Source organism: Lepidochelys kempii, chromosome 10 (genome assembly GCF_965140265.1).
Source record: "Lepidochelys kempii isolate rLepKem1 chromosome 10, rLepKem1.hap2, whole genome shotgun sequence".
In the NCBI taxonomy this organism is placed as follows: Eukaryota; Metazoa; Chordata; order Testudines; family Cheloniidae; genus Lepidochelys; species Lepidochelys kempii.
Genome location: NC_133265.1, coordinates 58428582 through 58453315, shown reverse-complemented (window position 1 = coordinate 58453315; position 24734 = coordinate 58428582). Strand labels below are relative to the sequence as shown.

The 24734-nt window shown below is 40.2% G+C and overlaps 1 protein-coding gene across 3 annotated transcripts in view; it reads right to left on the bottom strand.

Annotated features, from left to right (window-relative positions):
* The window catches only part of ADAM10 (ADAM metallopeptidase domain 10), a 127679-nt gene that overhangs the window by 33536 nt on the left and 69409 nt on the right, over positions 1-24734 (bottom strand). For all 3 annotated transcript variants that reach the window (XM_073303751.1, XM_073303750.1, XM_073303752.1), the window contains 4 exons: positions 14297-14400; positions 10542-10691; positions 8064-8156; positions 5627-5810 (listed from right to left, as the gene is read on the bottom strand). In XM_073303751.1, the coding sequence (XP_073159852.1) occupies positions 5627-5810; positions 8064-8156; positions 10542-10691; positions 14297-14400 (531 nt within the window). The remainder of the gene's footprint in view (positions 1-5626; positions 5811-8063; positions 8157-10541; positions 10692-14296; positions 14401-24734) is intronic.

The following is a 24734-nucleotide window of genomic DNA, read 5'->3' as shown; positions in this document are numbered from 1 at the left end:
CATGCCTTGCTCATATTCAGAAGTTTCTAGCAAATCAAATTCTAAATTTCATCCACTTTTCTGCTTCAACTTCCAATCCGATTCCACTCACTAGTCATGTCCCTGTTCTCAATTACAAGTGACTTCACCCATTCCTCTTCCTCAACTTCTACCTACTTCTATACAGGTTTGTTTCCCAATAACCCTAAGCCTTGAAAAGAAATCTATGTTCTAAATAACTTCTCTGAACTGTAGTCTATGTTTATTCTGACTGAAGTTAGAATCTGTTTCTAATATAAAAAAATCATGTTCATGTAAATATTTCAGAGATTAACTGATTGACCAAAAAAGTTGTAAGAACTAGGAAGTAAAGGATGTGGTCCAAGAAGACACTAAAAAGATAGCACTGCATCAGTGTATTGTCAGAAGTATGAAGAGTCAGTCTTTGTGTCAGACTTGTCTAAGGAAAAAGCATTTGAGTATATTAGAAGACAAACCAAGCATGACCAAGAATACACTTTCTGGTCACAAAATGGATATGAGAACAGGAAAGTATGGTAGGTCATCCATTTAGCATTCAGATACTCTAGAATTAAGTAAGGTATCATCATCTAGCCCTGGTCTACACGACAGGATTAGGTCGAATTTAGATGCATTAGGTCGATTTTATAATAAATGCACTACACCAGCAACTCCGTTCCGTCGACCTAAAGGGCTCTTAAAATAGACTTCTGTACTCCTCCCTGGCGAGGGGAGTAGTGCTAAAATCAACCTTGCTGGGTTGAATTTGGGGTAGTGTGGACGCAAATCGACGTTATTGGCCTCCAGGAGCTATCCCAGAGTGCTCCAATGGGACTGCTCTGGACAGCACTTTCAACTCCAATGCACTAGCCAGGTACACAGGAAAAGCCCTGGGAACTTTTGAATTTCATTTCCTGTTTGGTCAGCGTGGCGAGCTCAGCAGCACAGGTGACCATGCAGTCCCCCCAGAATTGCAAACGAGCCGCAGCATGGAGCAACCGGGGGACACTGGATCTGATCGCTGTATGGGGAGAAGAATCCGTGCAGGTAGAACTCCGATCAAAAAGAAGAAATGCAAATATTTATGGCAAAATCGCACAGGGCATGATGGACAGAGGCTACAACAGGGACACACAGCAGAGTTGTGTGAAAATCAAGGCGCTCAGGCAAGGCTACCAAAAGGCAAAGGAGGCAAACTGTCACTCTGGGTCAGAGCCCCATACATGCTGCTTCTATGATCAGCTGCATGGCATTCCGGGGGGGAGGGGGGGGTTACGGACCCTACCACTACCCCACCACTGCCTGTGGACACCTGCAAGGGGTGTGGGGCAGGGGGAGAAGGAGAGTCTCAAATCAACACGGAGGAGGATTTGGTGGATGAGGAAGATGAGCAGAATGTGCAGCAGGCAAGTGGTGAATCCATTCTCCCCGGCAGCCAGGACCTTTTCATCACCTTGGAGCCAATACCCTCCCAAGGCAGGATCCCCATCCCTGAAGGCAGAGAAGGCACCTCTGGTGAGTGCACATTTGTAATTACAGTACAGGGTTGAAAACCAATAGTATTTAATGTTTGATTTGCCCTGAAGACTTGGGATACATTCGCGGCCAGTACAGCTACTGGAAAAGTCTGTTAACGTGTCTGGGGATGGAGCGGGAATCCCCCAGAGACATCTCCATGAAGCTCTCCTGGAGATGCTCTGAAAGCCTTTGCAGAAGGTTTCTGGGAAGGGCTGCCTTATTTCTTCCTCCACAGTAGGACACTTTACAACGCCAAGCCAGTAGCAAGTAGTCTGGAATCACTACAGCACAAAGCATGGCAGCGAATGGTCCTGGGTTTTGGTCGCATTCAAGCAACATTCGGTCTTTATCTTTCTGTGTTAGCCTCAGGAGAGTGATATCATTCATGGTCACCTGGTTGAAATAGTGAAATTTTTGTAAGGGAACAATAAAAGGACACTGTTCATGCTGGGCTGTTTGCGCTTGGCTGAAAGGGATCATCCCATAGCCACCCAGCGGCAGGAGGGGCGAAGGGATCATCCCAAATAGCTACGTGGAGAGGTGGGGGGAGGTGTGTGCTGCACCTCCACCCGAAAACCGCAGTCTTTCCTTTTAAATGGCAAACCCAACCAGCATTGCTTGCTATGGGAAAGGAGGGTGCTCCAGTTTGAAAACATTCCCACATGTTATGAAGGCGTTAAAAGCCAAACCTGCGTACCCTTTGGCTTACCATGGCTGCCTGGAAACTGAATGCTGTTGCCCAGCCGTTTGTGATGTGTCACCATACCGGCAGGCGCTCAATATAAAAGGCAAAATGCGACCTTGACCCTAAAGCACATGTGCTGTCTGCTGTGAATTGCTTGATTCACTGTGAAAGAGTCTCTTTTGTTCTCAGAAATGTATCATCTTATATTTTACTCTCCCTTTTTATCCCCCTGCAGGTGCAAATGTTTCTTTGCTCCCCCTATCATCTCCATCGCAGATTAGAAGGCAAAAAAAACACTCGCGATGACATGTTTTCCGAGCTCATGCAGTTCTCCTGCACTGATAGGGCACAGCTGAATGCATGGAGGCATTCAGTGGCAGAGTCCAGGAAAGCATTAAGTGAGCATGACGAGAAGAGGCAGGATGCAATGCTGAGGCTAATGGGAAAGCAAACGGATATGCTCAGGCGTCTGGTGGAGTTGCAGGAAAGTTAACAAGAGCACAGACCGCTGCTTCACCCACTGTACAACTGCCTGCCCTCCTCTCCAAATTCCATATCCTCCTCACCCAGACGCCTAAGAACACGGGGAGCCACTCCACTCCAGAGGATGGCCCAAGCAACAGAAGGCTGTCATTCAAACAGTGTTGATTTGTAGTGTGGCTACAAGTCAGCAGTGTGCCCTGATCCTCCCCTCCGAACCCAGGCTACCTTATCAGTTCTCTCTCTCTTTTTTTCTTAATTCATAAAGAAAAAATGCATGGTTTCAAAACAATAGTGACTTTATTTCCTTTGCCAGCTATGATCAAAGGGGGGAGGGTGGTTGGCTTACAGGAAATTAAAATCAACAAAGGGGGCGGGTTTGCATCAAGGAGAAAAACACACAACTGTCACACTGTAGCCTGGCCAGTCATGAAACTGGTTTTCAAAGCCCCTCTGATGCGCAGCGTGCCTACCTGTACTCTTCTAATCGCCCTGGTGTCTGACTGTTCAAAACTGGCAGCTAGATGATTTGCCTCAACCTCCCACCCCGCTATAAACGTCTCCCCCTAACTCTCACAGATATGGAGCAAGCAGTAATAACAATGGGAATATTGGTTGCGCTGAGGTCTAACCCAGTCAGCGAACAGCACCAGCGAGCTCTTAAACGTCCAAAGGCACATTCTACCAGCATTCTGCACTTGCTCAGCCTATAGTTGAACTCCTTACTACTGTCCAGGCGGCATGTGTATGGCTTCATGAGCCATGGGAGCAAGGGGTAGGCTGGGTCTCCAAGGAAAACTATTGGCATTTCAACATCCCCAACAGTAATTTTCTGGTCTGGGAAGTAAGTCCCTTCTTGCAGCTGCTCAAACAGCCAGGAGTTCCTAAAGATGAGGATGTCATGCACCTTTCCTCGCCATCCCACGTTGATGTTGGTGAAACGTCCCTTGTGATCCACCAGTGCTTGCAGCACCATTGAGAAGTACCCCTTGCGATTTATGTACTGGTTGGCAAGATGGTCCAGTGCCAAGATAGGGATATGCATTCCGTCTATCACCCCACCACAGTTAGGGAAACCCATTGCAGCAAAGCCATCCACTATGACCTACACATTTCCCAGAGTCACTACCCTGGATAGCAGAACGTCAGTGATTGCAATGGCTACTTGAATCACAGCAGTCCCCACAGTAAATTTGCCCACTCCAAATTGATTCCTGACCGACCGGTAGCTGTCGGGGGTTGCAAACTTCCACAGGGCTATTGCCACTTGCTTCTCAACTGTCAGGGCAGCTCTCATCTTGGCATTCCTGCGTTTCAGGGCAGGGGAAAGCAACTCACAGAGTTCCAGGAAAGTGGCCTTATGCATGCGAAAGTTTCGCAGCCACAGGGAATCATCCCATACCTGCAAAACTATGCAGTGCCACCAGTCTGTGCTTGTTTTCTGGGCCCAGAATCAGCGTTCCACTGTATCAACCAGCCCCACTGCCACCATGATGTCCCAATTGCCACATCCTGTGCTTTCAGGAATGTCTGTGTCCATGTCCTCCTCACAATTGTCCTTGTGCTGCTGTCTCTTAGCCAGGTTCTGCACATACTGCAGTATAATGCGGGAGGCGTTTACAATGCTTGCAACAGCAGCGGTGAGTTGAGTGGGCCCCATGCTTGCCATGCTATGGCATCTGCACGAGTAACCCAGGAAAAGAAGGGTGAAATGATTGTCTGCAGTTGCTTTCACAGAGGGAGAGAAGGAGGGGAGACTGACGACATGTACTCAAAACCACCCGCGGTAATGGTATTGGGAGCTTAACCCGGAATTCCAATGGGTAGCGGAGACTGCGGGAACTGTGGGATAGCTTCCCACAGTGCACCGCTCCGTGAGTCGATGCTAGCCACAGTTGTTAGGATGCACTCTGCCAACTTAATGCGCTTAGTGGGGAAATACACAATCGACTGTATAAAACTGATTTCTAAATATCGACTTCTATAAAAACCAACCTAATTTTGCAGTGCAGACATACCCTTAGATTGAAAGAATGTTGCAACTAGTTTTCTCCATCCATTAGACATATGTTGAGCTCCAATATTATTCAACTGCTGTTTTACATTAACAATACTGGCTCTTTTCTGCAGAGGGAGATAGTTGTCTATCCACATGGATGAAAAGATTTTCCTTGCTAGGTGGTAAATGGTATTTCTCCAATGGTCAAAGTCAGTCTCTAGAAAGATTTTCTCTTATGTCACACTTGAGTAGGTATAAGACACTATTGGAATAGCAGATTTTCGTAGCTCCAATGCACGTTATCACAAAGGCTCTGTTAAATTTCTCCACATGAAATGACATAATAAAATGCTATCAGGAAATGGTTAGAAACAGAAAATTAAGATACATGGCTGGAATGAAATTGGTCAGAGTCTCAGTGAAATTTAAAGAAAAATCATCTAGGAAGGGCAAGTACAGAGATATTGTTTCAGTACCTCTGCAGACATCACTACATTGGTTTATACTCTGTTCAGATTTCCAAGTTATTTGTATCCATAAGAGCTGGAAGCCAGAGATCTTGGAGTACAAATCTATGGCAAGGCGTGAATTTTATGGCTGTAGACTGTTGTAGAATACAAGGAGCCCTGGTTATAATTTATTTGAAGCACTTCTGACACCTCTTTCATTTCACTGGTCACTCATACCTTGTCAACTATTCGCCCAGAGAATTAAGGTGCTGTTATAAAGAAAAGTAATGAATAGGGGAATCTGTGTGACTCAAATCGTTAGTGGCACATGATGTACTGATGTTTACATAATTTCAAATCATACATTATCAAAAACTGTGAAGAATCAGACCTACAAATATTTCAGTAAAGTCAACAGTTGATATTTTTCTTCCTTGCTCCTACTTAAAAATACTTGGTTTCTGTAGGAGAGTACTCTAGTTATGGATTAATTACCTGAAGGGGCTCCAACCCAAGCCAGACCAAGGACACCATCATCAAAATCACGGTCAGTAAATACATAGGCCAAGCAATAGTCATCATGATTCTGCTCAGAGTTCAGTTCCAAAAACTTCTCCACACCAATATTAGGAAATCTGAAGGGATTGGAAGGGTCTCTCTCATCAACAGTTGTGTTGATCTAAAAGTAAATTCAAGTTTATACTGAATCAGACACTGCATTTTTGTCCAGCTAATACAAGCTTGCTAAGAAAAACTTCCTATTATCAACTGCGGTGTCAAATAATTACATGAATATCTAAAGATTTATAGACACTACATATCAATTCATACTATCTGGAAAATCCTGAGTCCTAAAGTGAACTTGTTTCATAAAACAACGTAACTGCATTTATGTGGCAAATTACAACCTCCTTCTTCCTTCAAATGCTTCCTGAAGACAAACTTCATCCACAAGAATTAAAAAAAGGGTGTATTTATAACCTTAATTCTACATTTCTGAAATTGGACTTTCATCTGGTTATCCAGTTGACTACTGTATCTACTTTAATGCAAGTTCCTGGAACAAAAAGATTGTATTACATCCTGTAAGGTACACTGATCGCACATGCTACTACCTCATAGCACACGAAGGTCAGAATGCTTAGATACAGCTAAGAACAAGAAAAATTTGTAAAAAAGTGTCCGATAGAGTAAAACTGCATGCTCAGATTAAATCTTCAACATAAAGCTAAGAGCAAGATTTATGGGCTATACGTAAATTCCATTCAGCTCATTGTACTGTGGAAGTCTCTCCAATATTTTTTTCTGAGCACAAACATGCACTAAGGCAGAAGCTGATTAGAGGTTTTTTTTTTTTAAACTGAACACAACGAAACATGCAAGTATGCACAGAGCAATTTCATGTGTAACAGTCTAAAAGTTGGAGGCTTAAAAGCAATGTGCAAAAGGAAGTTTTTTTAAAAATTGCACTTTGGTCTTTTGCTTTTTTATAATGTATAAAGGCAGCCTTTTAATAGAAGTTTTTTTTCTGCTTTTATCTTTTTATTTTTAAGAGTCAGGCATATCAAGTAATCCAGTCTGGTCTGATCTTCCTATTTTTTCCCAGAGGAACTTTTCAGTGGTCTGGTGTATCGTGAGCTACCTCACACCTTAACCCAGGGATCGGCAACCTTTGGCATGCTGCCCGTCAGGGTAAGCCCCTGGCGGGCTGGGCCAGTTTGTTTACCTGTAGCATCCACAGGTTCGGCCGATCGCAGCTTTCACTGGCAGCAGTTCGCCGTCCCAGGCCAATGAGGGCTGCGGGAAGTGGCACAGGCCGAGGAATGTGCTGGCTGCCCTTTCCTCAGCCCCCATTGGACTGGAACAGCGAACTGCAGCCAGTGGAAGCGGTGATCGGCTGAACCTCCGGACGCTGCAGATAAACAAACTGGCCCAGCCTACTAGGGGCTTACCATGACAGGCCACATTCTGATTGCCGATCCCTGCCTTAACCCAAGAGGCTGGAGTGCTGACTCTTCCAAAAAAAGACCTTCTTTCTCCCAAGCTGTTTATATATTAGTTACATAGGTGTTACAAAGATTAAAAAAAATCTTTAATACTAGACTACAATCCTTTCCTCTCAATTGCTCCCCCTTTTAGTTGGTCTCTTGTAATGTCAGATATCCTTCCAAGGTAGATTAATTCATTTGAAGGCCAAAAGAGACCACCAAGATCACTTAATCTAACTTCTTGCATAAGAAGAGCCACAGAGTTTCACCTGAGCTGGAGGGAATTAATCCTCTCCTCCCTGTACATAAACAAACCCTGTTTAAAAGACTCAAATTTCTAATTTTTGAAGGCCACCACTTATCTCACACACTTAGAATTTCAGGCCTTCTTTGTATGTCAAAGCAACAAGAAGGGAACAAGCACAACAGTTTCCTTCTTTGCATGTCACCTTTAACAACTAATTGATGTTTCTGTATATTAATGTACTGACTACATTTTCCCCACCAATGAAAGGAGCATTTTAAGGATAAGCTGAACTTTAAAATTAGGAAGCAAATTTCTGCAGTGACCATTGGCCTAAAGCATCAAATATAGGAAGTTTTAAAAAATTAATATTTTAACAGCCCCCAAGTAAACTCCTATATTTCTCCTGAATTTCCTGTCCCATCACTGCTGATAACCAATATGTGAGAAGCTCTGTCCCTTAAATTAGTCCGCTATATCAAACACTTAACTGAAACATCACAAAGCCATAATGAAAGCCATGGCTATGTGAATATTAAGACTGCAAGAGCACTGAAGAAATTAGGTAGGAGGACAATTATAACAGACTGTTTTTAACATGAAAGTATCATATAGTCAGCAATGATAGTTAAATGGCAATAATTCTTTTAAACAAACACTCCTCACATTCAGATATGACTGCAGCAACAGAATTACTCACTCTTATTCGTTTCACCATGAAACTGATGTTACGGATTCCCGTGAAATCTGTTGACTGGTAAATTGTGTCAATTGCTTTAACATGACTGGATATCTATTAATCAGAAAGAGAAAAACTGAAGTGTTTACAGTCAAAAAATGTTTTCTACATACTATACTACACAAGAAAACTTCAATGCAAGCATCTTCACGTGAAAATTAACGTGCAGTATTAACTTTCACTGATATGTGATAAAGTACCCTTAATGAATAATCAGTATACATAGTTCAGACCATAAAAATCTTCGATATCCCCTATTGCTAAATTAACTTTGCTCACCCAATACAAATAACTGGAAATAATTATATTTGTTTGTGACAGCCATTCAATTCACCCTAACATCAAAGTACAGTGAAAAGTATCCTCAAGGATTACATTATTTTAAAGAACAATACACTGGAAAAGTTTTTATTTTGTAAATTGTCATTGCACGTTATTCTATTTTTTACTAGAAAGCAAATATGAAAAACCACCATTTGCCTTCTTAAGAATATGGGATAAAGTTTTCAAAAGCACTTAAGTGACTTAAGGATTAAAATGACAAAGGGACTTAGGTGCCTAATTGCCACTTTAAGTGGACTTATGTCCAATATTTAGGGACCAATGAGATCCTCAAAACCCCCACTCAGCTGGCGCCTAACATTGCGGTCACCTAAATTTCCATGCAAGTTCCTGCCAGTGGGCCTGCACAAAACTGCTTCAGTCTTGATGTCCGCCCTAGCTTGCACCTAAACACCTGTGGGATTCTCAAACTAAGCATTCATCTGCCTATCTCACCTGGGGTGCCCAATCCATTAGGTGTGCTTAGAGCACACCTAATCTGTGAAAAAAGAGACAGCTGGGGATGACCAGATCAGGAATTTGGGGGAATGGGAAGGGTGGACGTGTGTCCAATAGTCAGGGCACTCACTTAGGATGGGAGAGACCCATTTTCAAATCTCCACTGTGCCTGCTTTGGAGCAAGCGCTTGAATGCAGTTTACCCACATTCCAGGTGAGCGTCCTAACTCAATTTCTCCTGTTGAAACTGCTCCACTTTATATAAATAGATATTCCCTGGACCAAAGATTGACTGTAAAGCTCAGTACACAACTCCACAAGAGAATTCACAGGTATGAATGCTGAACTGAAATAGGCATTTAACTCCAGGTTGGAGGGAAGCGCCTAACTACCTTTGTGTGGCAGGGCCTAAACCCCACCCCTTTCCCTCAGTATTTCCTAGTGGCTAGCTTAAGCTGCTCCCCGTTCAGCTTGTTGCCTTTTTCTGAATCCCATTCTTATGCACTTAACTCTCACCATGCATTGCCTAAATTGGGGCTGTCCACTGGACAGCTGTAAACCTAAAAGTTTAAAAGTGTTGCAAAGCTTAAGTCCCTTTGGGGATGTAGACCTCAGGAGCCCAAGCCCCATTTTCAAAGAAGAGATATAGGCTCTTAAGTCCCATTGACTTTCCATTAGGTGCCTAAGTATCTAACTCGCTCTTGAAAATGGGACTAGGGCACTTCTGAAAATGTTACCCATTATGAATTGTAGCTGTACAGTCCAATGAACTATTAATCTACATTAAATTAGATGCAAAAATGGGCTGTGAAGCTACGGAACACTTCAAGAAGAAGTAACACGTGTTACCTAGATTTTTTTTACAAACAGAAGAGGAACCAAGAAAGTAAATTTCCTGGCTAGGAATTCATTGAAATAAGTGAAGATTGTCTACTTTTAGTTTCTTCCTACTTCTTCACTGACCATCTACTGAACTTGTCTCTATAGGAGTTGGTCTTACTGGAAACGTCTATACCGCAGCTGGGAACACGGATCACAGCACAGGTAGACACTAAAATAGCAGTGTGGACGTTGTGGAACAGGCAGAGGGGCTCAAGCTAGTCACCAAGTGCAAGTCCTCCTGACTCCTTGGGTTTGCGCTTGGGTGGTTAGCCTAAGCCACAACCTGTGCCGCTATGGCAACAGTGCTTCAGCATGTTAGCTCAAGCAGAGCTAGTATGATTGGTCTACCCAGCCTAGAAGGCATACTCCCAGCTGCATTGCTGACATACCCACTGTCATTAACTGAAAGTGCTCAGAGCTTACATTGTGTAGCTTTTCTCTTGAAATGCTAACATAGCATTTTTTCAGACTTTCATACAAGTCTGACATTTCCAAAAGGAACTCTTTTCCCTGATTTTCACAGGTGCTAAACACCCACAACTCCCATTAAAGAGAGGTCCAACTGCCTATCACCTCTGAACATTGGGCACGTGGTACCCTTGTGGTGGGTCAATGAGAAAGCTGCCTTAATAATGCCAGGATAGCAGTAGCAGACGAAAAAGTTTAAACAGACCTAAACATGAAAAGCACCATGATAAAAATGCATTTGTCTAGACTATACCCTCTTAAAGAGAAAAAGAACAGACTCTTGGAATAGTGACTAAAGGCTTACAAATACCTGTGCAATCACAGCTTCCCTTGTTCCATAATGCTTATAGAACAGATGATCAGTCTGAATGTAGAGCTGACAAGTATTTTTTTCAGCTTGAGCTGCACGTTTTTTTCTTAAAAGCTCTGGACCATTGATGTTATATTCTTTGTAGGGTTTCTATACATACATAAGAAAGCAATGAAGCATTAATTTTGTACATATTCTTTTAAATTAAATCATATTTAAAAACACTAATGCTTTTTACATGAGTGCAGTATTCTTAAGAGAAGAACACACATGAAGACCTCTATTATCCTATTTATTATAGGAAAGTTTCCTAAATCGTGAACTAGGCTAGTCTTCAAGTAGGTCATCCACTTCATAAGCACACTTTAGTCATAACTCCTCTGAGTTTAGCCCTGCAATTTAGAATATAGCCAACAAGAACAGAGAAGTTTTGGTACCATCATATCACAGGAATTCTGTGCCTCTAAAACCTATGAAACCATAATAGAAAACTATGTAGCTCTTTGCAATGGTGAAGAAACAAACACAAATCCAATTTGTAGATATAAAAATCAATTCTAGAAATGTTTCCTCACCACAACAAAAAGGTTGTTACTTCAGATCATTACTACTCTAACAGTCATTAACCTGAACAAGCTGAAACACTCCAATGCTTGAATGTGGAATGAAGTATTGCCAAACAGCCAGAATAATGCATCCACTATTTCTGCCATTCAGAGCACTGATAGCTAACACATTTGCCTTAGCGGCATTCACTGCTTTATAGCTAGGGCCCTACCAAATTCACCGCCGTGAAAAATGTGTCACGGACGGTGAAATCTGGTCTCCCTTGCCGTTAAATCTAGTCTTTTGCGTGCTTTTACCGTATACTTTACAAATTTCATAGGGGTGACCAGTGTTTCTCAAATTGGGGGTCCTGACCAAAAGGGAGTGAGGGGTGGGCTTGCAAGGTTATTTTACGGGTGTTGCGGTATTGCCACCTTACTTCTGCACTGCCTTTGGAGCTGTGTGGCCTGCAAGCGGCAGCTGTTGGCCGATGGCCCAGCTCCAAAGGCAGTGCCCTGCCAGCAGCTCAGAAGTAAGGGTGGGCAATACCATACCGTACAATACGCTGGTGCCCAGCTCTGTCCCATACCATGCCATCCTTACTTCTCCATTGCTGCTGAAGGCAGCTCTGCCTTCAGAGCTGGGCTCCTAGCAAGCAGTCGCTGCTCTCCAGCTCCAAAGGCAGCGCTGCCTTCAGCAGCAACAAAGTAGTAAGGATAGCAGTAGTGCAATCCCCCCTACAATAACATTGCGACCTCCCCTGACAACTCCTTTTTGCGTCAGGACTCCTATAATTACAACACAGTGAAATTTCAGATTTAAAATAGCTGAAATCATGGAAGTTAGATTTTAAAAATTCTACCACATGAATTTGACCAAAATGGGCCATGAATTTGGTAGGGCCCTATTTATGTCTCATCATCCTCTAGTAGGTCACGTCTACACATGGCAGTTTTGGGGGAAAAGTCCTGTTGCTCCCAACACTGGATCCATCTGCACTGGCTCAGTTGCACCAGTGTTAGCAATTTCTTGAGCCACAGTGTAAATAGGGTTTTGGCTACCAGTGCTTTTGTCAGCAGAGTATCATCTAACCGCTGAAAGTAAATCTATTGGACAGCTCTGAAAATAGTCATGACAGTCGAAACCATCCACACTAGGGATCAGGACATTCCTAACACTGGAAAGATCATTTTTAGCTAGAGACAAGGACTTGGAGCAAATCCATAATGTAAGAGATTATTCGGTAGGATCTTAGATGGATACTGCCAGCTTTGAAAGACTCAATTTAGCAAGTTGACTTATTAATCAAGATAATTAAAATAAAGTTGCAAGTACTGTAGCATAAGGGACTGTGGGTGCCATTTTCAACAGCATCTTAGTGACTTAACACGATTCTCACTGATTTTCAGTAAGACTTTGGCTCCTAAAACACTAAAGCACTTTGCAAATCCCACCTGAGCAGGTCTGTTGAAAGTAAAATTAATTTAAACCATTAGCATCTGAACCAGGTTTTACCCTTCAAGGTCAGAAAATGGATGCAATTTGCTTTGTGGCCCTCCCCCTTTCCAGAATATGTAGGGAATGAAGAAAAGAAAATATTTCATGTGTAATTAGCTGTATTTGCAGGATTTCCTCACTGAAAGTTCCAAAAATATATTAACATATAGGGTGGATATAAAGGAAAATTTTAGTGCTTATTACAATGAGACACAAACCATTGTCTAAACTAAGGCATAGTCCAATGGAAGAAAGAAAGATTACAATAATGGTTTTTAACATTATATGAACATGCAGTTTTATGGAGATTATGGTATTCAGCGATCAGTTTGCTCTGTGCTGTTTTTACTGAGGGTGGAGTGAAGGTTACTTTTAAAGAAGGCAATGTTGTGTTTAAGGAGTACAACCTTATCTAATTTTTAGCCTTTTTTTAAGCTAACAGGTTCTTGAAAAGTAACATTCAGATATGTATCTGCAACCTTAATAGTTTCATAACCATTTCATTAGTCTTTCAGAACTAATATGGAACTTGGCAGAGCAAAGGACTCGGAATGATTTTCTTCCTGAGGTCTACAGGAGTGGAAGTCCTCATCTGTGCATCTCCTAATATCCACTAAAGAGTATTTTGCCTCTGCTGAAGATATTAAGGTTGCTAGGAGGGGATCCCCTCCTCTGTGCACATTTCAAAATATGTGAGGCAGTGAGGGGAGAAATTAGGAGACTAAGAAGATTACAAAGGACAGCACAGAGGGGCAATTCTTCCCTCCTTCCTGTGGATCTCCCAAGGTTCTCATAAGGAACACCTAAACTCCTGTGCATCCGAGGAGAACCAAAAAAGTAGGGCTCCACATTGGGTAAATTTTAAGTGCCTTTCCATTCAAACTTTCATTGCCTGCTGCAGTCATTCTGAGGCTCATTCCACCCATGTTCCTTAATTTGCCTCTGGAAGGTGTTCAAATTCCATAGTGATGGATATAGTACAAAGAATCTACATGTAACAAAATGAGCTACTTGCAGACATAAGAAACTCTTGGGTCCCCTGTGCCTGTAACCAATAGATTGCTCTTCACGAACCAACCACTCTTCCCTCTCCCCAGAAACCTTAGGAAGCTGGTTAGTCTTCAGTGGGTTAAAGCTGAATTGCTAGTCACCAGACAAAAACAAACAAATAGGCTTTTCAGCGTGACTAACTTTTCAGTTCCACGGCTGACATGACTGGTTGCAGATTTTAGGTGGTGTAGAAGCAAAGTCTGACTGGTAATAGGAACTCATTTGCAACCCTAATTATGGAGTGGCTACTGCCACTCTATAATACTGTAAGAATAACTAACTTTGAGTTAACATCTACCCAGACCTCCGTTCTGTATACAAAACATATTCTCAACTGAAACCCAAGTACCTGTGCACATATGCACCTTCACTGACATGAACATAACATACCAACCAGCATATATACTACACCTGTGTTCAGGAACGTAGACTTTTGGACATGCATTTAAATAGCTTTCAAAATATAAACAATTTAAAGACAGGAAAATGATTTTTCAGATACCTTTGTTAAGCTGGAGAAGTCCTCTGAAATTGTATGGGCAACTTGAAGTGGGGGGCAGGTGAGGTGGGCTAGGAAAAGAGTGTATGGGCACATACAGAGGAGCAATACCAATATTTAATTTTCATTTTATCAATAGGATCCATTATACCATGTGCTATACCTGTGTTGTTGGTTCCTCTACACCAGTCATTTGGTACTTCTGCATTCTTTCAAACACGGAATGATCTGCACAACCGCCTTGTGGTCCATATTTATGAGGATACTCTAAAATGTTGGGAAAATTAGGTTATTTTGATTTTTCAACTTGTGAATATTTGTTTAAATTTTACTTATGTATAAAATGTGAAAGTATCAGATTAATTTTCAGTTAGTGTCCAATATTGCTCACTTGATACTTCAAGGAAAAATCTCTAATCTTCAGAGATTGCAACTTGAGTATGCAACAGAATATCTGAATTTTTTCAAGCTTAACTTAATTTTTCTTAGTTTCTTTCACACAAAAATGAATTGTGAAACTTAAAATACTAAAAAATACTAAAACATGGATAGTTTTAGAATGAAAAGTAAGCTTTAAAAAAAAGTGAACTGAAGCATTTATTTGACCAGACTGTTTAGGATTTTGATTCTACTGCAAGAGCTGATGACATCATTGGCCATTAAAGAAGTATTCCTTACATTAATTTGGTTCTAATAATGTCATGAATTCTTGCTGAAGAAAGGAAGACCTTGAAATTAGGTCCTGGTAGGCAAGAGGAAATTATCTTATTACTTGTTTTACAATATTGGTCATTTTTAATTCTACCCCAGGCATTCTGTTAATGTAAAGTAACAAGTGCCAGATTTTAAAATCCTTCATTCACTTGTGAACTTTCTTACTATACTGGAGCAACTTTATTCTCTCATCAACCCACAAATTTAAGTCTCACTAACATGAATATGACAACAACAAAACAATCACTAGTGACTACTCAATGTAAGCTTAAAGTTAAACATATTCAAATATATATATTTGCTCTTATGGGAAGTGTATATTTTATATAAACTAGGCCATACGTAGAACCATTTCCTTACGTAATGATCGGAATTTTACAGGTGGGTCTCTCTTTTTACAAAGGAAAAGCTACGGCGCAGAAATTTAGTGAGTTGTTCACAGTCGCACAGTAAGTCTGTGGCAGCACTGGGAAAAGAATTCACATCTTAATTCCCTGTCCCATTTTCCAGCAACTGGACCAAGTTGCCTGAAGATTGTGCTATAGTGTCCCAAGTTGAATAGTCTGTAGAATATTTACAAGTTGAATGGGTTGTATTTTATAACCTTTGCTGCCATCTACAAACAAAATTAAAAGAACCTTACAAGTCATATGGTACTTTAATATTTCAAAAGACTTTCAGAGCTGTTGGGGAACAATTAAACATCTTGGCCCTAGACTGAGTAAGTACTTCAAATTGTAACAGTAGGATTTTCAATGATTTATGAGCATTGCTACTAAACCGAACAAAAAATCTCCAAAAACCCATGTTTGGAAAATATAAGAATGCGCTGCTATTAGGGCATGTTCTTCCCTATAAATTTCTAACTCAAATAAGAAAAATAAAGGTTAACAAATAATTTAGGATGCTTTTTATGATGAAGAACAGAACGTATGAAAACTCAAGTGAACAAGGGCTCAAATTGGAGAACACCAGTCCAGAGACTGAGATGACCATCATGAAATGGAGAGCTTCCCGGTACAACAGAAGTCGGTAACTTGGATCCCTATCTGCTCCATTTTACTGTGTTATATATGATCAAAAACTTTAAATGACAATGATTTTGTCTGAAATTTACAAAGGAAAAAACTTGTTAAGTCCATTGGGTGGACTTGTGCCTCAGTTTCCCACCTTACAGAGGCATTCTGGTTTTACTGGATGTATCAGTAAATACAGCTTATTGGTCAGTGTTTTGGCAGAGTGTAACCATAAGTTATGTCTACAGTAGGAGTGCTTTACTGGTCGGTATAAGTAGACCTGTATACTATACCAGCAAAGTGGTCCTAGTGTGGAGGCAGTTTACACCAGCAAAGCTATGCTTTTACTGTTACAGCTTATTTTACACCCCCACCCTGAGCAAAACAGATATTGGCAAAACTGTACTATTACAACTGCATCTAGACTGGAACTTTTGCCAAAAGAGCTAACTAAGTCAGTGCGAGATCACACACTTGGGGGACACAACCAATAGAGCTACTCTGTTGAAAGTCTAATGTAGACATGGCCATACCGTGCTTTAAAAAATGAAAATAACTTTGTGGGGAAGCAGAGAGAAGAGCAAGATTTAGAATTACTATAATCTGATAGTTAACGGAAACTAAGCTACAACCGTTATAAACTTCAAAGTCTATTTCTAACTGCACCATACCCCTAGAGTACAGAATCCAGATCAATGCCACCAAAACTAGTTAGTTTTCTGCAGCATAAATCACTGATACTACAAAGCAAAGAATAAAGCATTTACCCTTGCACAATGTTGACTAAACAAAAGTAGTTTGTTTCAAGAATTTGAAATGCAAGATGATAGTGTTCTCCTGTTCTAATAGAAATGTGCTTCCTGAGATGAGAATAGGGACATGGTACAGTATAACTGTAGGTGGCACCCACTACATGTGCAGTGGCCACTTCATAGCTACAAATAGTGGTATTTACTATTTAGGGAAAATGTTGGCTTTTAAAATAGGAAGAATAGAGAAGAGAAATGGGAACCTTATGGGAAAAGGAGATGCAAGAATGGGAATATCCTGTGCATAAAAAGGAAGTGAAGAGTGACAGACTTGCCTCTAGGACAATGAATGCTATTGTCTGGACAATTAGCATGAACCAATGACATTTTCTTTAAATAGCAGCTAACTCCACAGTAGGCAAGAATGCAGTGTCTAAGCTTACCGCTACAGATTTCCTTTTAGAAATTCAAGTCACTGTCATTTATTGTATATTTAACTTTAATTTCTTAAGTGAAAAATTTACTAAAATTGAAATAATGGTGTTCCATATTGATTTTCTCCAACTTCCAATTCAAATTTGCTCAGTTTACAAGTAAAAAGGACTTTCTAAATGACAATGCAGAGAACCCGAGAACTGCATTCAAAGTTGTGATCTTTTTGTCCCTCACAAACTCAACACTAAATTTCTAAATGTATCAGCTTGCTAACCATTTTGCTGATTAGGTGAAAGGCAGAATAAAAGTATGATTTTCAGTGAAGAATTGGATGTGATTAAAACAGAAAGGGGCATGCATATCTGTTGAGTAAGGGGAAGTTTACATAATCACTTTTGCCAAAAACAACTTCATTTTAAAACTATTTTGAAATTTGCATTTTCAAAGAAAAATACATTTCTATCCACTTACATTAAAATTCTATTCCAATGTCAAATGAATTCAATGTACATTTCCCTGAAATGGTTTAATTTCCTATCTAGGGAAATGAACATAAGATGGGAGCCTTCTCTTTCAAATCCCAATTCCTGATGTCAAAGGATCAAGTCGGGATGAATGTTAGAGTCAAATGGAAGTATATCATACAGTGAACTCTAGTTTTAAAGATATAGTATTCAGTACAAATTGTGGTTTTAAATTAAAACTCAAACTGATATATGTATGTAAAAATAACCTTTTCATTATATTTAATAATTAGCATAGATCTTCTTATAGCTTACGTGTTCCTGAGTTAGATATTTGCAGGAAGATTACTGCACTATTGAACGGCTGAGTGAGCTTTGCTTTGTGTAGTCTGCAAGTTTCAAGAAATACTGCTTTTCAAAGATAGGTTGAGAAACAGCACTTGTTTATGGATAAGCAAAAGTCCATTAGTTTAATACACTGTTAATATTGTAGGATCTATTGTCCACATGTCTTTGGAAAATATGGCTGCATTACAAGAAATGTTTGGAACACTCATATCTTCTTTTCAATGAAATATCACAACTCAGAACAGCAATACTTCGTTCTATGGGAAAACCTTTGAACTAGACAAGTGCACAATATTTATACTTCTACCCAGCATGGGCAATAGTCTGTCTGATGTTTTACTGTTTAATACTGCCAGTTGTGAAGGAGGGGAATTGAATTTACAGAGAAACTTTAAATAAGCTGTGTCTTAAATCCAATTATGTTCATAATCAGCTTTAGTCACATGATGTAATGAAGGTCACACGTTAGTTTTTGTTGCAAATCTAATATTGGCAAAGGTTATCATAAGGTATGTTTCTTTTAAAGGCCCTTAAACACAAATCAATCATCTTTTGGAGGATTTCATTTTCTGGTGGTGGGATAGTGAAGGAATGGGTGGGGGAGTGGGGCGAGAATAAGAACAAAGCAAGCAGTCCTGGTGCTGGATCATTCTCAAGCAACAACAAAAACAAAAAGGAAGATCAATAATTCAAGTTGAAATGCACCATATATTCCTCCCCATACCCTTTTCTACCCCAGAAACAATGTTACACACATTTCCACAATCACAGAAGAAAAAGGTAGTAGGCAGTCATAGAAAAGACTGAACAGAAAAACCCTAGTATTTCATTTTCTATTTTAGGATTTGAGGTGAGTACTTAACTTTTCTTGTATGGTTTAACACTAGAAGACACTGAAATTTACAAAGCCACATAATATTACTTTTGCTGTAGACCCAAACCAATTAAGAAGATTCTACAATACACATATGATTTTTCTGTTAATCCATTGTCTAGGACTTTAAAGAATATGGTTAACAAGCTTTCCTTACCTGAGAGAAATAGTGTAGTAGCACACAGACTTTATATAACAACTATTTCTTAAATGTGTTTTATAGAGAGATTTTAAAACAATTTTTCTCTGTCAAAATGAAAACTTTCAAAAATAAGCTATTTGATTTATGGCCCAGTTACTAAATATAAAGATTACTGTAAATGGTCGTGTTTGCAAGAAGACTGACAACACAAGTCATAAATTCTCCAACTTATTTTTTAATTTTACTGATAATGAATGTTCAGTGACTGGCTGTTGCCAGGATCTTTTCAGCTATTTTTTTTTTTTTTTTTTACAGGATTTTGGCAGCTTTCCCTAAACTAGTGACAATGTCATCACAAGACCTTTTTTACCCCAATTAGGCATGTCAGCTTCCTCATAAGTGCTCTTATGTTCTGTATTTTTTAATATTTTTAGAGAGGATGGCTGCGACCTAAGCTGTGGCATGCAATAAACCAAATTTTTTTTTAAATTGCTGACTTAACCAGGATTTTTTCCAAAATTAATGCTAGTTTAGGATGATTTTATTGAACCAAGTTGCCTGGCTCCAAGATAAACCTCACACTTGAATTTCTGGGGAGCTAAAGAGTGACGGCCAATAGAAAGTGATGACCAACAGTACATGTGTACCAGCAGATTTCACATACACAACCACCACACAATCTTCAGGGTGGCAATAGAAACCCCTTCCTTAAAAAATAAATAAATAAATAAATGCCACTCACTGGCCACCACAAATCTAAATTAGGACTCTTGTTCTTACAGTCCAACAGGACCTTCAATATGGCCTGTTCAGCAGCACCGATAACGAAAATAGTGTTTGGTGGGATCTGTCAACAATGAGCTGCCTTTTCAGGAAACAAGATCACAGTTTAAGAAGCTAAGAATGCACTCAGGGATTTCCTAAAGTCTGTTTCCTGCAGTTTAGGCAGATATTTCCCACTTCCAAAAGAATGATACCAACATCTTGTATCTCAAATGGACTTATAAGTTTGTGGTTTGTTTTTTCTTATAACCGTAGCATTCTTTTCAGAGATATGTAGAGACCCCTTAAATGAATATTTTCCTAGGGTTTCTCATATCTGAATATGGGGTTTTGAAGTCCCATTTTCCAAAAAGTTTTAGGGGACAAGAGGCCCTTTGTGCAGTAGCAACCTTAAAGAGGTTTTAAGTGATATCAAAACACAACAGACACACCCAAGCCATATTATCAGTGTATCGAGACACTAACTAGCTGATGGTGCCTACCATCTCTACCAAGGGAGCTGGCTTGAGATTCTGGTACAAGTGATACCACATTTGCAGTCAGGAATTTTTCAAGCCGTTTTACTACAGCAAATGCTACTCAAAATGAAGATCCTTCCCATGATGGCAACTTTTTAGAGAAAATTTACTGAGATGAGACTAGAACTTTTTTAGGACCTTTTTCTGCTGGCTTTTAATTGTTCAATTGGAATATTGACACCAAACAAGTTTGGATTAATTATTATCCTTTTGACAGATAGCTGTACATTCCAAAACCAATAAATTATTAGAAGTTATGGCTATGCTAGTATTCAGAGTAATATAGTTCCAAACAGAACTCATATCCACTTAAAAAAAATATATCAGTAGCACTACATTTCTGCTGTCCAAGGAGCAGCAGGGCAGCAAGGACTGCCCATTCATTTCAGTGTGGGCATGACTCTGAACTTGGGGGATGAGGAGGTGGTGTCAGAATAGCCTGTGATGGTGAGTGCTAAAGTAATGATGCTTCCTTGAATCACAATGGATTAGGCAGCGCTTCTCTGATGCTATTAAACTCCTGTAGGAAGAATAGCTCCCATCTGGTTCTCCAGTTGTCCTGAAATAGCCCTTGATCCTAGCTCCAGCTTTCGCAGAGCTGACCAGCAGAGGAGCATATGTCTTCAAAAGGCCAAGTTCGGACACCCCTTCCGCACCACAACTTTCCAGTAAACCCAAGAAGGGCATCTGGACCTCTCTACTAAGCCTGCACTGGATGTAAAATAGGATGATCTTCTGGCCAAAGAGTTGCAAGGTAATACATTGAACAACCGTAAAACTATTTTTCCTATTCTCCTACAAGTGTTAGATATTTGAAACAGAGGCCACATTGGGGAACTTTTTACACATAATCCCTTTAAAATCCCTACTCTCCTTACTTAATATTTAGTGACAGCCATAACACTTTAACACTTCATAGCTATTCTGCCTCCCAGTTACATGTAATGACATTAGTAACCAGGGATGTTTTAAGTAAGAAATCATTTTTTACTCTGTCAGAATACCAAGTATAATATCAGTCTGGAGAGCAAGAAACCAGGTCACTCTTGATTTTTTTTTTTTTTTTTTCTATTTGTTAGTAAACAGTGCTATCAACTAAGCAATGTATGGTTAAATAATTAAAAGTACACTGGATTTAGACACATGGTTCCTCACTAGAAGTGATTTAAGAAAAACTAACAATTTTAAAACTTCTATTTATACGTTAAACCTGTATTAAAGGAGTAGTTTTTTTCTGAACTATCAATCACTCACACTCGGTTCCCATAACACCTTCAAAAATATTTTTATCTACAAGATGGTGACCAAAAGTAGGGGGCACAGAAATGCAAGTTGTAATTAAAAAAACACAATTTGTAAATGATGAATAATGCTACGTTACCAAAATAAGGACTCATCAAAACAGGTACATGATTTTTTTTTTTTAAACAATTAAAAGTTAATACGCAACTTTTCCAAGGCCTTGAAGAGGTCACCAAAATTTCCACTTCCTTTATGACTTACTGTAAACGATTTGTGAGCAGGATTTCCCTTCCACAACTAACCTGAGTAAACATGCAATTTATTTTGTATTTAATAATGTGACTCGTGAACATATTATACAGTTCACATATTTAAATAAAGAATTCCTTTGAAAGCCTTAGTGTGTGGAAGAAACTGGTTTCTAAAACTAATCCATCAATGAATGTAACTAATTTGCATCATATTGCCACTGAGTTATAAAACAGTTTGACTGGGAGTGGCTCAGGAATCTGAAATCATTCATTTTGTGTTCAAAGTCATGAATAGAAGGCTGCCTTCCACTGGTCACCACATCCACTGTAACAGACAAAAGCCTTCTTATAAAGATGACAATATAATCCCCATTTACAAAAAACCCTTTTGTCTATTGAATAAGATTTCATTGAGATGCTAATCATATGTTGCATTATGGTGCCTGAAAAGGCTCAAAAAGTATATTGTTTCAAAAGGCTCAAACACGGCTGACCAAAAATATTCCATCTTAAAGCAAAAAGATTCCTTCCCCTCCCCCACAACCTGGTGAATTAGCACTGAGAGGTGTTTTTTTTTTTTTTGTTGCCCCTCCAGTGCAAGCTGCTATCTATGTCAATCTGCATCTATTTCATGAGAGTTACAAGTAGTTATAGATTATACAGCAAGAGGAACTAAGATTTGTGTGCTCTTGTTTTCATTTTAAAAAGTTGTACAGAGCCTATTTCATTAAACTACAATTACAAACAAGATTACATATCTAAGACAGTATGCTTTGAAAGGCAAAGAAAGTATAGGGTCTCACTGAATCGTTTTGAGGTGTCTTAGTAAAGATTATACATTAATTTTTAAAATATTTCAATGTACGGAAGCTCTGAAGTTATCCTAAGCTATCAACGAAAAATCAAAGCAAAATTAAAGAGATGATGATGAAGAAACTCTTCCCATTCTAACAGAAACTCAGGAGGACGTTAAAACAGCAGCCTCTAAAGCAGTGGTCTCCAACTTTTTTATGCCCAAGATCAGTTTTTTGAATCTAAGGGTAACCCAGAATCTACCCTGCCCCTTCCTCAAGGCCCCCCCCTTCCCCAAAGCCCCGCCCACTCCACCCCCCCATTGCTCACTTTCACTGGGCTGGGGTTCACAGTGTGACAGAGGCCTCTTGGCTAAGCCTGGGGAAGGGGATTGGGGTGCAGGAGGGTGTGAGGGGTGCAGGCTCTGGGAGGGAGTTTGGATGCAGGACTGAATATGGGGTGCTGGCTCGGGAGGAGGTCAGGACTGGGGCTTGGGGCGTAGGAGGGGTTTCAGGGTGCAGAAGGGGGTATGGGGTGCTGGCTCCAGAAGGGAGCTCAGGGCTGGGGCTTGAGGTGCTGGCTCTGGGAAGGAGTGTGGCTCCCACTGGGCAGCGGGCGCAGCGAGGCTAAGGCAGACTCCCTGCCTATCCCAGCCCCACACTGCTCCCGGAAGGGGCCAGCTTGCCCCTGCAGTGGGGTGAGCAGGGGGCACATGGCTCCTTGCCAAAATAAGGAAGCAACTGACACAGGATTATGGAAAATAGATCTTTTAAAACTTTATATATATTTTTGACAAGATTATAAATCTGGTAAATAAAGTAAAATAGTTTTGATGTCATGTACTGACTCCCTAAGCTTGAGAGCCCATGCTGCGACGCCCATGCTGTTTTTTTAAAATGCGTTAGCTTGAGCTCCAGCTGCAGTATAGACAGACCCAAAATTGAATCGTGAATAGGGTACAGTCATCAAGTGGGGATGTTTCTAGTTGGGTCTCAGTGATCAGTTCCTGGCCCTATAACTACTTAACATTATCATCAATGTGCACAAGCAGATGCAAAGGCTCAGGGAGTGGTAAGGAAGACTGGTCACTGGTACAAAGCAATATGGATCACTTGGTAAGACATATTTTATATGGCCAAATGTAAAGTTATACATTTAGATCAAAGAATAGAGTCTACTTGCAGAGTAGGGGACACTATCCTGGAAAGCAGTGACTCAGAAAAGGTATGTGCTCTGCAGCGGATAATCAGCTGAACACCAGCTCCCAGTGTAGTATTGTGTCCAAAAAGGCTGCTGCGAACGTGATCTTTGGATATATGAACCAGGGAATCTCAAGTAGGAGTGGGGAGCTTTTATTACCTCTACTGTGTTGGTGTAACCACTATTGGAATGCTCTGTCCAGTTCTGGGGTCCACAATTCAAGAAGGATGTTGATAAATTGAAGAGGGTTCAGAAAAGAGCCAAATATTAAAAAATAATGCCTTACCTTACAGCAATAGACTCAAGGAGCTCAATCTATTTAGTTTAACAAGAGAAGGATAAGGGGGGACTTGAGCAGTCTATAAGTACCTACGTGGGAAATGAAACTTTGATAATGGGCTCTTTAATGTAGCAGACAAGAGTACAGCATGATACAATGGCTGGAAGTTGAAGCTGGACAAATTCAGAATGGAAATAAGATGTAAATTTCTAACAGGGTAATTAACCACTGGGAAAACTTACCAAGGGTGGAGATGGATTCTCCATCTTAGACCATTTTTAAATCAAAATTGGATTGTTTTCTATAAGATATGCTCTAATTTGAACAGGAAATAATTCAGAATGTACAGAAGTCTTATGGCCTGTATTACACAGGAACTCTGACAAGATAATTACAATGGTCCCTTCTAGCCTTACAATCTACGACCTTAGTAGCTAGCATTTTCTGCACTTTCCCATCAACTGAAAATTCCCATCAGAACAGTGTTCCAGAATGCTAGCTGCTGGCTGTTACTGCACCTTTTAAGTACCAGTCTGAAGGAGTCTGGGACCCATGTGTGCAGGGAAAGCTGTTGTTTTCTACACTGCTAAATTGGGTATCTTTCTTACCTAATTATATTAATCTAGGAGCACTTTAATGTGAATTTAGATTACTCATCCCTCCTTTTGGATACCACAGAACTTCACAAGAAAGCACCATGGTCAGTATGTGACATTTTAACAAGCTCAAGGGAAGGCTTCGTGTTTACTTTGTAGGAAAGATCTCCACTAGTACACCAGTCTTGCAGCTAGAG